Source organism: Zonotrichia albicollis, chromosome 13, assembly GCF_047830755.1.
Source record: "Zonotrichia albicollis isolate bZonAlb1 chromosome 13, bZonAlb1.hap1, whole genome shotgun sequence".
Taxonomy (NCBI): Eukaryota; Metazoa; Chordata; class Aves; order Passeriformes; family Passerellidae; genus Zonotrichia; species Zonotrichia albicollis.
The window spans coordinates 387155-400826 of record NC_133831.1 but is presented as its reverse complement, the minus strand read 5'-3'; the positions used below and the strand labels follow the sequence as shown (position 1 = coordinate 400826).

Sequence of the window (13672 nt, the reverse complement as noted above, 5' to 3'; positions counted from 1 at the left end):
GATGTTAAATGGAGATACATTTTTCTTTTCCCCCTCCCTCACCTTTAGGTGTTCTTCACACATCAGTTGTTCTCCTCACAGAGATGTGTGAGAGAAGCCCAGACATGCTTGCACACTTTAGAAAGGTAAGTGTAACCTGGTAATATTGCAAAGTTAATATTCATGGCCTTCTAGTAAAATCATTACAACTGTTTGGGTGAAGAATTTAATGGTACTGTCTGGTTGCTAAATTAATTTTTTAATCATTAAATGTGAGAATTTCATGTGTATCCAGGCCTAATCCCCATTTACTGAGTGGTTAAGTTACAAACAATCAGTCTTAATATTGTGCTGTAACTTATCCTAGAATTAGATTTAAAGTTGTCTTTGAGGGTCCCTTAGGTTTTTCCTCACTTCTTGTATCTAATTGCATGTTGACACTGGAATCACAAATGAAGTAAGCATAGAGAGTAAGATGAAAAACTGAAGCTTATACCAACACCTGAATGCCTTAACCACAGCCAAACAGTTATATGCACTCAGTTCAAAAACACCAATCTAAATTCTGGTTGTATAGATACCTCGTGCCTGATGCATACTATGCTACACAATTTTCCATTTTAATTTAGGGGTTTGAGAGTCAATGTCACTCTTCCTCCTCTGGTTAGGAATGTTGGCTTCCCATCACCCTCCTGACTTCCTTGTGTTGTTGCTATAATTTGCTGTATTATTGCCATGTGAAAGACTACCGATAGAAGAGCAACCTAAAATTGCATTGTCATTCTAAATTCTTGATCAAAAAGGAGAAATTGAACAAAGCTGGTAGAGCAGAGCACGCTGTTTGCTCCTCTGATAAGTCTTAAAGGTGTTTATTTGCATGCCCATTTACTTTCTTCCTTGTTTATATCATTAGGGATTTAAAACTGTACATTCTTTGGTGCATCTTAGCATTTTGGCATGCATCTTCCCTTGCCCTTGCCTTGGTTGTAAATGTCAAAGCAGGAGAAAAAGTCAGATGAGGTTCATTTTGCAGGTACCATCCCTGCTACTAATTGCTTGGTTAATGTGATAGCTATGGGAAGAGGGAGAAGAGCTGAGTGCTCAAAATTTTGTTACTGGGGCATTCTTTCTAGCTATTTCTTGTAGTTATGCTGTGAATGGTATAACATTGACCTATCCCTAATGCTTGCTTCGTCTGTTTTGTCCCTTTTGTCTGTTTGGAATCCTGCTGAGTTAGAATGAAAAGGTAAGAGTTAATTTTTCTAGATGATGCATGTTTGCCTCGAATCTGTAGATGTTTATCCCTTGTGAGGCAGTGCCTCTGAATGACACAGTTGTGATTGATGCCACATGCTTAGATCATCTGTACTTGTCTAATGCCCTTTGTGTGCTGGTCTTGTCATTAAATCTCTACATCCATGGCATCCCTCAATCTCACTTGTGGCCTTCTACAAACATCAGCCTGCTTTCCTCAAGCCTTCCCTCATTTGAGGAATACTTGACAGATTTTTTTTTTTTTTGTGCCTGTGCAAGTTGTAGCTTTGTGTTTTGTCTGAATCATGGGGCAACTTTGGGTGATTCCCAGAAAGGAGCAGGACAGACAGTTAACTGCCTGTAAGAGGCTGTAAAGGCTTTCTGTGCTGCAGGGAGCTACCCAGTCCAACTGCAGTGCTGATAGTCTTCATGGGTGTAATTTGTTTTCCAGAAGGTGGGGGTGGGGGTGGGTGGCCCTCAACCAAACTCCATAGCTGTAATGTTTCCCTTTGTTCTGTCCTCAGTCCTGATAATTCATGCATGTTGGAAGGCAAAGCAGACATGAATAAGGATTCCAGGAATGCTCCACTTGTCTGTTACTATGTCTGGAGGGAAGATGTTGCAGCACCCTTTGGTTTCCTCTTTAAAGGCAGATACAGGAAGTTCAGGGTTAATTTTGTGTGTTTCTTGAAATGCATGTTTTCAGAGGAGTTTGTAGTTCCTGAAGAGCAAAGGTAGGAACAAAAGGAGATGACAGGGAAACTAGGCTGATTTTCTTTTTACACTATACCACAGATGTATATTTACTTCTTTGAAGACACAATATGGTGCTCTGGTCCCAGCTTAACTGTTTCTAGTTGTGTCTTAGCCAAGCTGGAGGTGTTCATACAGCATCAGCTCTAGGTGTGCAAGTTGAACTTTGTGGAAGAATCCAGAGACTGACTTGCTTTCAAATACAAGATTTGTTCTTGGACCTTGCTTCAAATCTGGGGTCAGGGAAACAACAGTTCCCTAATACAACTCTCTTCTTCGCAGCTTGTTCCCCAATTAGTTCGTATTTTGAAGAACCTTATCATGTCTGGATATTCACCAGAGCATGATGTGTCTGGGATCAGTGACCCCTTTTTGCAGGTAAGAACTGATGCAAACAGTGACCGATAGCTTTAATTCTAGGACTGTGTTTTGAGCCTTATGTGTGATGAGGTGGTTACCGCCACACCTGTTGTGTTGATTTTAAGGCTTCTTTGGTCTTCCTTTGAGCTGGTAGTGCAAAGGCTGTTCATCTGCCCTAGTGTCTTTCACTAAGGGCAGATGACACCTGCCTTCGTTTAACCAGCAGTTGTAGTGCTTTATCGTGTTATGTGACAAAAGAAAGAAGCAGCATGTATTGATTTTAGAAGGCTGTGCCTGGTAGAGAGGGGACTCTGAATATTTCTGGCTAGTGGGAAGAAAATAAGCACAGCCAAAGCCTGTTTTTGTTGATGAAGTTCTTAACTGGCATAAGCATTTTGCTTAAGAGTAGAAATCAGCAGCTTCTTTTGATTTTTTGCCACTACGACCCTATGTCAAACACTGCCATCCAAGCTTTTCTTTGCTTTGTTTTATAAAATAGGTACGAATCCTGCGGTTGCTAAGAATTTTAGGGAGAAATGATGATGATTCTAGTGAAGCAATGAATGATATACTTGCACAGGTAAGGTCTGCAAGGTTGATGATTGGTTGAAACTTTCTCGTAGTTTCTTAATAATTTAGGTTCTGCAGCACTAGTGAGGATACAGCTGCTTGCTGTGCTGAGTGAAATTTTGTTGAAAGAGATGAATATTTACAAGTGCGATGCTGTTTTGTAGGGGTTGGTTGCTTTCGCTGCCTGTTCTGTGGAGCAGCACAAAGGGGATCTGCTTTGAATGCATTGAAGTTATTTTGTTTCTTTTCTGCAGGTTGCCACTAATACTGAAACAAGTAAAAATGTGGGAAATGCCATTCTCTATGAAACTGTGCTGACTATTATGGATATAAAATCTGAGAGCGGCCTGAGAGTAAGTTGCCTTTGCTATGGCCTTTGTTTTTTTCCTAGGGTTGTATTACAGTAATTTGTGTGGAGGACATGAAGCAAGTTTGTTTCACCATAACACAGTTCTGCATCTGACTCTAGATAAGTCTGTAACCTTTGCAGAAAGGGTGCTTGTTTTGGAGGAGAGAGGGTGTTTGGGTTTCTTAAAATAAAAATGAAAAGACAAAATTTCCTGCAGAGTGCATGGTCCTGAGTGCAAGTGAGAGCCTGTGATGCATCCCTTAGCATTTCCTCTGCTTAGGCAGCTTCTAGAGCTCTTTTTGGCTAAGAACCGCAATGCTAGTTTTGACATGTTGCCTTTGAAGTCATTGTGAAATGATGAAGATAACCAGCAGCCCTTTTCGATCATTGATCTTCCCTAACTCTTTCTGCAGGTCTTAGCCATTAACATCCTAGGCCGTTTCTTATTAAACAACGACAAAAATATTAGGTAAGTTGTACAAAATGTGTTTTGACAACACCAGTTTAAAATATGTGAGAAGCAATCACACAAAGATGACGCTGAGGTAAAGCTTTCCAGGAGACCATGTTGGGATCACTGCTCTTGGGGTTAGTGTGGCTGTTGAGCTTGCTTTTTTCTTGGTGCGTTCTTTTCTCTATGCAAATCTTATCTGTGGCCCTGCCCTTCTTAGTTGATAAGTTGGAGGCATGTTACAATTTAGTGTGGTAGCTCGCCTATGAAGATAGGTCAGGAAGTCCCCTGCAGGGTTTTCATTCATTACCGAGTGCAAGAGAATCCTATTCTGTTGCAAGATAAGACTAGGTTTGGGGCAAGGGGACAGTGTCTGTGCATACAAATTAAATGGCTCCTGTCAGCTACTGATGACCTTATGTCCTGTTTGCAGATATGTAGCTTTGACATCATTGTTGAAAACTGTGCAGACAGACCATAATGCAGTACAGCGACACCGAAGCACCATTGTGGACTGCCTGAAGGATCTGGATGTCTCCATTAAAAGGTAATCAGATTATCAGTGAAATAGACTCTTGAGGTTGACAGTCTGTGGAAAGTGAGCAGAGCATGGGGGAAAATGACAATAATCCTGGGGAACTGTAAGTGAGACTACTCTGAAGGTATAATACGGTACCATAATTCAAACAAGATAATGAAGATATACTTCCACCTTCTTTGGACAGCTGCTGTTACTATTCATGGGGGGGGGTGGGGGGGGGGTGGAAATTCTGTTTGCCTGAATTTTTCCAGAATGCAATATCAGTGGAGATTAGATTTGTGTGCTCTCAGCAAGATGGAAAGCCTCTGTGCACTATGATTATCATCAAAGCTATTCTCATTTGCTCCATGTTGGTTTTCTTTCTCAGATGAACGGGCAGTGCCATGTTGTCTTGGAGCAGTGTTAAGTCATTCAAATGATGTATTCTTAGATGTAATATGGAGTAGTAGAATTCAGACTTAATTGATTGCTCAAACAATTTGTGTACATACCACATCCTTTTATCATTCTTGGTGTTCATTTGTCGTTTAAGTAGTGTGTTGCTGCTTCTCTGGGCATTGGGAAAGCTTGCAACCTTACTCATCACCACAGAAATATGTCGTCTTGTACTCTGTCTTAATTTCTTCCCGTTTATTCTCATTACTTCAGTTATGTTCCTTTTACTCATGATAGTAACTCCCTCCTGTTTCTGTCACTTAGGGAAGTTCTTGAACTGTTTGGTCGTACTTTGCCCAGCGTATGTGGAAGGCTGCTCTTCTAAACTGAGTCTTTCAGCGTCTTGATTTCTTGTTCTTTATTTCAGAACTCTCCTCCTTCTCATTATTCTTTCTGTAACTGGGTTGCAAATAAAGGTCTGGGCTCAGTGCAGCATACAGCATGCAGTATTGGGGACAGCAGCATTTTTCCTTTTGCATTTCATAGAAAATCTCTGCTACAGGCCAGACTTCCACTGAGCATTCATCATGTGAATATACCTTCAGAATTGTTCAATCTCTTCTTTTCCATCTACTCAAATTGATTAGATACACCATAGATCCTCATTCTGATAGTCATTCTTCAAACTTATGTCCATCTTTGAATCAGGTGTAGGTTTTTTTTAACAGCTCTTCTCAGACTAACGTGTGTCAAACAGGAAAAAAATTGGATTTGTCTCGCTTCTGAAACTTACTTTTAACTGCTATGTACTGGGTATCATATAATCTCTCTTTAAGGTTGCAATCTATCCCAAACCACAAATTTCTATCTTAAATGCTGAGCAAGCCAGGCTGCCATTGCTGTTTGGTGTCAGAGGCAGCATGGGGCTTGGCTGTGGAACAGCAGAGCCTTACCTAGATTTTGGGTAGAGAGCAACAAAACATTTTATTGGCGCCTGCTAGGAAAACAGGTAGGCTACAAACAACTGAGCTTCATGTGTGAGTGCTGTTGGAGGATGAAGCCTTTGAGTGATCCATCAGCAGAGCACAACGTTGCCATGCTGACACTCGTGCTGCTGACAATGCACTGTCTTCATTGAAGCATTATATTGACTGGATATATGTCAGAGTCCCCAGGCAGCAAGCTTCAAGGACTTGAGGGAAAGACATGATATCTGCTTTTGGTTATCTGAAGCATGGCTTCTGCTCATCATCTTGTAACTGGTGCAGTTCATATTTGATCCATGTAGCATAATTCAGAATGGCTTTGCCATTTAATTAAAGCCTTTTTTTCTGCTTGATTTGATTAAACTGCATGATTAAGAGCTTTGTGACAGAAATGAAACATGTAATATGACAGAAGGTAAGCAATATGTGCTGAGATAAATGCCTGGTATGAAGACAACATTGTATTCCTGCACAGCTGCAGTATTGATGCATCTGCTATAAAGTGACTGAAATATTAAACATAAACAGGGAAAACTTGTAACCCAGTAGGGACAGGTGTAAGGGAGTTGGGAACTAGTTGGAAGGGTGGAAACAGTTCTAATAATTGTGTAGGTCATCAGCTAAACATAGATTTAAATGTTAAAAGTTAGCAATTTAGTTTGGTATTTCCAACCTAATTCTGAATATCTCTGTATTTTTTCACTCCCTGGGTACTCACTGGGTAAAAAGCAAAGTAACACATTTACAATTCACCATTCTGTAAAAATCCTTATTACGATAATAACTAGGAAAATGTAGAGAAATAGTGCTGTCTGGATGTTCTCAGATTTTTGAGAATAGTGTGTGCCCAACTCCATATTAAAATTCACTCAGGGTTATTTAGCAAGCCTGTTTTAATGCATTTGAATACAGCTGTTGCAAAGTTGTGCAGAAATCAATCACATCTGAAGTTAGTAGTCTTCATTCAAAAATATGGCAGAAGAATGAGAGACCTGTGCTAAAGTCAACTACAGGAGCTTCAAGTGGAAGGGTCTGGGAGTCGCCTCTGAGCTCTCAATGCGCACAAAAAGGAATAGCAAGGAGCCAGTACTCTGGCTAGTTGTGGTGTCAGCAGGTCTGTGTTGAGGAGGAATGGACAATACCACGGTAACTTTGGGTTCTAGAAGTCTTATGCTACAGTATAAGAAACTTTACTGTATCCAGTTTATCCAACTGGATACAGTAAAGCTTCTCAATATTTTAAATCTCTACTGTATTTGAATCTCTAATGTATGGAATTGGAAACAGGTCTGTTCTGGATCCCTGAAGGTGGAGAAAACATGCTGTGGCATGCTTTAATTGTTACAGTTGCTGTGGCATGCTTTAATTGTTACAGTTGTGTGTCAGAAATGACCAGTATTTAATTACACTTGGACAGTTAGACTTTAATCCTGTTGGACTCTGGCTGCTGAAAGATATTACTAGCCTTAAGCTATCTTTAACATATGGATAGATGTTTCTGGAGCACCCCGTAGCCCCACTCCCCCTTAATTTTTTGGAGAGTGGATATTTGTCTGCCTATGAACAAAAAAAAATACTGCACATTAAATGTGAATGGCTGTTCTCACAGGATTAGTAAGTATTGATCTCCTCTTAGTTAAAAGTTAACTGCATTTTTGTAGCTGGATTTCGGATTTTTTACTTCCTTCACTAGGTGAAGTTACTTGATTGGTTTTCTGTCTCTTGCCCTAGGCGTGCAATGGAACTGAGTTTCGCCCTTGTTAATGGGAACAATGTCCGTGGAATGATGAAGGAGTTACTGTATTTCCTGGATTCTTGTGAACCAGAGTTCAAGGCAGACTGTGCATCTGGAATATTTCTTGCAGCTGAAAAGTATGGCGTTGTTTTACTTGCTAATAATTTTTGGTACATCCTCGGGATTGTGAACACCTTTTGTGTTGTTTCTCTCCCTGCTTGTTCCCAAGAGAGAATGTGTTGATTCATTTCTTCTCTGTTCACTGATTTATGTGTGGCTTGTCAGTTGTAGCCCTCCCTCAGTATTGGTGTCCTTCCTCACGAAGCAGTGGGCCAGGAAGTAACTGAAAGGGGGGTTCTGATTCTGCTGCTTTTCTTGCTGGTGTTGAAGACTGGCAGTTATTGTTCTAACTTGTTTTCTTAATTTGGTCAGATATGCTCCTTCCAAGCGCTGGCACATAGACACAATTATGAGAGTCTTAACAACGGTAAGTGAAATTGCCTCTCTTGTGTGTGACTACATAAAATTTTTCTTAATTCTGGAGGAAGTTACCCTCAAGTTGGAGATGTTTCTAAAGGCTGGCAGATAACAAATGCTAAAATACATAGAGGAAGTGTACTTATGATAGTCATATTTCTGACTGGCTGCCTTGGATCACCAAGTGGGTTTTTTTTTTTTTTTTTAAAAGAACTGTACTATTTCAGAAACACACAAGAGTAACAGTGTGTAGCAGTGTTTTTACTGCAGTAATCACACTAGCTTCTAAGGACAGCTCTTGTAGTGTGCGATTCCAATATACAGTCCTTTCAGAGGAGAGTGAATGCAGCCTGGAATGACTTGCAGAGAGAAAGGGGGTGAAGGAGTTTCTTGGAATTACTCCGAGTTTATCAAAACTTGTTAATGAAACTGTGTCAACAGCCTTCTAGTTCACCTTCTTTGGGTTTAATTATTACTCTTTTATCTACTTGAATTTATCTATAAACATCACAGCTGAGGTGGAACTGGAGCAGTGCTTTGGCAACCGAGGGAAGAGATCTTGGTAACTTGGACAGGCAGTGTGTTCTGTGAGACAAAAGAGTGAGAAGAGATTTATCAGTATGAGTGTTCAAATTTGAGAAGTTCAGCAAAAAATAAGTCTGGTTGGGATGCTCTTTTGTCACCTTGAAACAGAGAGAAGTAGTTTCGTCTGAAGTGAGAATTAATTTCTGTTGGAAGGTTGACTGTGAGAGTTGTTCTCAGATTACTTTCTCCAGTAGAGTAATTGCCTTTTCTTGTCTGCCAGATAAACCACTCATAAGGTTGTATTTATTTCTGCACTCTATCCTCTTGCAGTTTCAGGGTATCTGCAGTGTGGATTTTTCTGAGTATAGCTTCATTTGTTGGTAAATGTACTGTCCTGTACTTCTGCCCCGCTGAGGTTGCTCAAAGTCAACCATAAAGTGCTCATGGATGAAAGGGTTGATTTTTATTTCCAGATGCATCAGGTGGTTTTGTGAAGGATATCACAGCTGCTGAGTGTTACTTAAGAAGGTCCATAGTAAAACCTAACAATTGTTCTTGCAGGCAGGAAGTTATGTTCGTGATGATGCTGTTCCCAATCTGATCCAGTTAATAACTAATAGTGTGGAGATGCATGCCTACACTGTGCAGAGACTCTACAAAGCCATTCTTGGAGATTACTCCCAGGTAAAACCAAACGCAGCTGGCTTCAATTTCTTTGTTGTACTGCAATAATTATGCATGTTTACTAAGCATCTCAGGGAATGCCAGCATCGCATTGTCTAGCTCCAAGGGAGAGACTGCTGAGCAGGCATGTCTTCTATAAGTTCATGTTCTTTTTAGTTTCTCCAATTCTCTTACGGAATTCTTGATTGAATCAGATATTCCTCTTTCTTCTGCTGTGGAAGGCTCAGCTTGCCTCTGGAATGCGGATGGTCTAATTTATCATGCAGGCATCTCTTAGCTTTCTCTGGTTTTTCTTCCAACAGCAACCTCTGGTACAAGTTGCCTCCTGGTGCATAGGAGAGTATGGAGATCTTCTGGTGTCCGGTCAGTGTGAAGAGGAGGAACCAATACAGGTACACCTTGGAAGGAGCTGCAACTGCACACCTGGCTGAGGCTGGAACCACTTGGTGCTGGCTACATGAAGGGAGTGCTTTCAGCAGTTCCCTAGCACTGATGTCCATGGTGGTAATGGACCCTGGACACAAATCTCCCTCCCCTGCTGCAGGCACAGACTGTGTAAATACTGGACGTGTGGAGTGTTGCTAAGCTGGCAGAATGGTGTGGTTTTAGTGCCAACTGATTTTAAAGAAATCTGCTAGGGTCTTAAAGTATTTCAGTGATAAACCTGCTCTTCAATGTCTGAAACAGGAACTGTATTTTAAAACTCCTACCATAAGATCTCCACCTGGATGCATGTCTCTCACACTCTGAACATAATGTTACAGGCTCAGAGTTGCAGAGGAGTGTGACACGGCCATTAGGCAAGAGACAGGTTTTTACAGTATGGTCTGGAAGGCTTGCTGTAAGCTCCTCTCTGTCTTAGCCTAACCTCACTGTACCTTTTCAGGTAACAGAGGATGAAGTTCTTGATATTTTAGAAAGCGTCCTGATATCTAATATGTCCGCATCTGTGACACGAGGCTATGCTCTCACTGCCATCATGAAGCTTTCCACAAGGTTCACCTGCACTGTCAAGTGAGTACCCTTTGGTGGTACACTGCACAGGGCTTTGTTGCAAATATACCATGTCAGCTGTTTTCAGTAGGAGTATTCCTTGAAGATGTTCTGCTTTTGTGATTTACAAGAGTCATCATCTTACTTGTTGGCTTTTACAGTTCTCCTTTGCTCACAGGGTGGAAGATGTCAGCTGTGGGTACTGTTTTCTCTAGGGATGCCCTCTGCTGTGTGGGAACTTAATCCATTCTGCTGTTTCTTGAAAACTTCTTAGTTTCAGTGGACTGTTTTTTCTCGTTCCTTTTTTGGATGCTGGAGAGAAAAATAGCCTTGTTTCCTATTGGTCACTTTTCAGTGTGGGTAGTTGAGCTTTTTAGTGCTATACCTCAGGTGGTGTATTAATCACCTGCTGATGCTTTTGTGAAGGGACAGTTCATATATGGATGATACATGGATACTGCTGTTTTACATGAGTGAGGTGGACTCCTGTTGAACAGAAACTCAGTATCATCTTCAGGATGACACCGGCTTATCCTTTGCTTATTACTGCTAATTCCATGGTGTGTTTGTTTTCCCTTGCCCCCAACAGTCGCATTAAGAAGGTAGTTTCCATCTATGGCAGCAGCATTGATGTGGAGCTGCAGCAGAGAGCTGTGGAATATAATGCACTTTTCAAGAAATACGATCACATGAGGTAAGTGCTGATAGAGATTTGGTGTTTGAAAAGGATCATTATCTGCTCTGATCTCCTGTGGATAACAGTGTGCTGTGAGAACTTTGGTGATTTTTGTTAAGGTTACAGAGGAACTAGAATCCCTTCTCTTCTACAGGGTTAGCGAGTGTTTTAAGGATTTAATGTATCCTGTGTTACTGTTCTGTGATCAGAGATTGTCTCTGCCAAAGAATTTGTCCTGCTTTGTGCCTGAGCTTGTCAGGTGCTGGGGGGAAGCAGGAGACAGGAGGGCTTTTTTGTCTTTTAGCAGTTAACTGGTGTATTTGCACTGGCACAGAATGCCAGTGATTGCTTCAAACTGTCACGCAGTTTTGCAGTTCCCCTGTGTTGGAGCTCAAGGGAAAAGGCAGGTTCTCGTGTATATATCAGCTCTTGAATGTCTAAGAATTTGGATTGGGATGCAGGAAGATGGCACAGTGTAACTATGTCAGCTTCTTTCAGGCCAGCACTGCTTGAGAGAATGCCAGTAATGGAGAAAGTCACCACAAATGGCCCTGCTGAGATTGTACAGACCAATGGAGAGACAGAGACAGCAGTACTGGAAACCAAACCTCCACCCTCTGGATTGCAGCCTGCTAACCAGGTAACAGAAACTGAGCCAGGATAAATTTCCACTGCCTGTCAGACCACGTTCCAGCCTGAGCCTGCAGCAAGCTGACACCATCTCCCTCGCCCTTGTCTGCTTCTTTGCTGTTTCTGACTGGTGATGACTGTATCATTGCTCTGCTCTGATGGCTCTAATGTCCAGAACAGGTGTGTGGGACAGGTCATTGTAGGCTGAGGAGCAGGGTGGGATTGTATCAGTTGGTTATGGTGCTAATAATGCCAAGGTTGTGTGTTTGATCCCCTTATGGGCCATTCACTTTAGAGTTGAACTCAATGATTCTTGTGGGTCCCTTCCAGCTCAGAATATTTTGTGGTTCTCCAGACTTAGTGTGCCTGAACTCAGTCATTCCCTATCTCTTCAGTCCCTCAAACATGGAAACTAGATTTCTTGTGGGGCATGGGATCATAGTGAAACTAAGAACCCCTCTAACTGGCCATCAGCTCTGGTGGTCTTCAGTTTGAGAACAAATAGAACACACTGCATTTGCAAGGAAAAGTAGCAGAACATTGAATATATGTAAGAATTACATCCACTTTCTCATTAGGCAAATGATTTATTGGACTTGTTGGGGGGAAGTGATATAACACCTGTAATTCCCACTGCACCTACAAGCAAGCCAGCCACTGCTGGTGGGGAGCTGCTTGACCTCCTGGGAGACCTCAACCTAACAGGTGAGCAGGCTGCATTTCTTAGATGTCTACATTCTCATCCCTGGGATAGGATGAGGGTGGGCTACTTCTCCATTGTCTTTTAAGTCCTAGTGTTTACATTTACTCCTACCAAGATCCGTATTAGTAGGTGGGAGTTAAAAAATGAAGTCAGAGGTTGATTCTGCATGATTAGCTGGTGAGACTTGAGCATTTTCACACCTGAGTCTGGGAATGCTGTGAGCCTTTACAGAGAAGACTATGGGATGTGAGGAATTAATTCCATTTGAAACTTGCTAGTTCATGAAAGCAAAGAAGGGGAGGATGACAACACAGGTGATTTATAGAGCTTCATGTAAAGAAATACAAAATGCAGCAGTCAGTCTTTGGCAAAGGAGTAATTACTCTTCATTTCTTGACAGCAAAGTATTAATCCTTCAACATTTCTTGTAGGTTCTCCAGTATCTGCCCCTGCACCCCAGATAGCACAGCCTCCGTTCCTGCTCGATGGACTTACAACTCAGCCTCTCTTCAATGATATTGCCGCAGGTTAGGGACATTGTAAATCCTTTCCCTGAAGTGCCGCAACACCTAACTAGAAGAGGAAACAAGGAATAGTAGAAAAAAAATTAAAGGGAGGCAATTTGAAAGTGTGCCATAGATACTGGAGCACATGGGGGTGTGTTTAGTTTTCAGAAGAGTCTGGGGTCAAGTAAGTGCATACTATGATGTTGAGAATTATCTCCAGATTCTGTAGGTCTTCTGCTTTTTTTGTTTCCTACAGGAATCCCCTCCATTACTGCCTACAACAAGAATGGGCTGAAGATTGACTTCACCTTTGAGAGGTCGAACACCAACCCTAGTGTCACTGTAATCACGATACAGGCCTCCAACAGCACAGAGCTGGAGATGACAGATTTTGTTTTCCAAGCTGCAGTACCAAAGGTAGAGCCACTTAGGGCAGCTACAGTGAGAAACTGAAGGGCCAGTTGCAAACACTTCCTAATTGGTGCTTTCATGTAGATAGAAACTTGCAGGGTAAACAAGGCTGAGAACTATTCCAAGTTTCTCTTAGTGCACAGTTAGGTCATCTCTTTCCAGTCTGAAAGTACATGTAGTAAATGCAATAGAACACAGATTCTAATCAAATTGGACCACTTCTGCTTGGACAAAATTGTGTTTTGAAATCACTGCTTTCTAGAAAAATGGCTAAACCTCAGGGAAAAAAATATTTGGGTCAAAATCAGTATTTTGGAGACACTAATCATACCCTTTATTCTTAATTTCTAAGAAATATACTGTGTTTTTTGTAGCTATGAATACATGAAAGAAAAAATCTTTTGAAGCTATTAGTTGCTTATAAAAATTTAAATGAGTCACAATATGGTGATTAATGGCATTCCTCATTTAAGGAAGTGAATTTTTTCCCCTTTCACTCAGCTGCAGCACAAAATGCGAGTGACTGACATTGCCTAGTTTATAGCAGAGCAGACTGTTGAAGCAGCATGCTACTGGAATGCTCTCCAAATTTGGGAAAGTACATTCACTTCTAGGAACTAGTATTCCTCTAACTTGGATTCAAGTAGGTTTTACACCTACCGTAGGAAGGAATCAGAGAAAGAACAGTCCTGAAGTTAGAGGTGTACTGACCGT

The 13672-nt window shown here is 41.4% G+C and overlaps 1 protein-coding gene and 1 non-coding gene across 3 annotated transcripts in view; both read left to right on the top strand.

The window, feature by feature from the left end:
• AP1G1 (adaptor related protein complex 1 subunit gamma 1) overlaps positions 1–13672 on the top strand; it is a 37258-nt gene that overhangs the window by 17256 nt on the left and 6330 nt on the right. The window contains exons 7-23 of one of the 2 annotated variants that reach the window (XM_074550622.1): positions 49–125; positions 1217–1225; positions 2269–2364; positions 2846–2926; positions 3171–3269; positions 3679–3734; positions 4150–4263; positions 7350–7490; positions 7786–7840; positions 8917–9039; positions 9342–9431; positions 9926–10053; positions 10622–10726; positions 11207–11348; positions 11917–12043; positions 12473–12568; positions 12804–12964. In XM_074550622.1, coding sequence (XP_074406723.1) covers positions 49–125; positions 1217–1225; positions 2269–2364; positions 2846–2926; positions 3171–3269; positions 3679–3734; positions 4150–4263; positions 7350–7490; positions 7786–7840; positions 8917–9039; positions 9342–9431; positions 9926–10053; positions 10622–10726; positions 11207–11348; positions 11917–12043; positions 12473–12568; positions 12804–12964 — 1700 coding nt within the window. The remainder of the gene's footprint in view (positions 1–48; positions 126–1216; positions 1226–2268; positions 2365–2845; positions 2927–3170; positions 3270–3678; positions 3735–4149; positions 4264–7349; positions 7491–7785; positions 7841–8916; positions 9040–9341; positions 9432–9925; positions 10054–10621; positions 10727–11206; positions 11349–11916; positions 12044–12472; positions 12569–12803; positions 12965–13672) is intronic. The other variant, XM_074550623.1, reaches the window with a different exon arrangement.
• LOC113460178 (small nucleolar RNA SNORD71) lies at positions 5673–5759 on the top strand. The gene has a single exon (XR_003381931.2). It is a non-coding gene; the product is annotated as a small nucleolar RNA SNORD71 (small nucleolar RNA).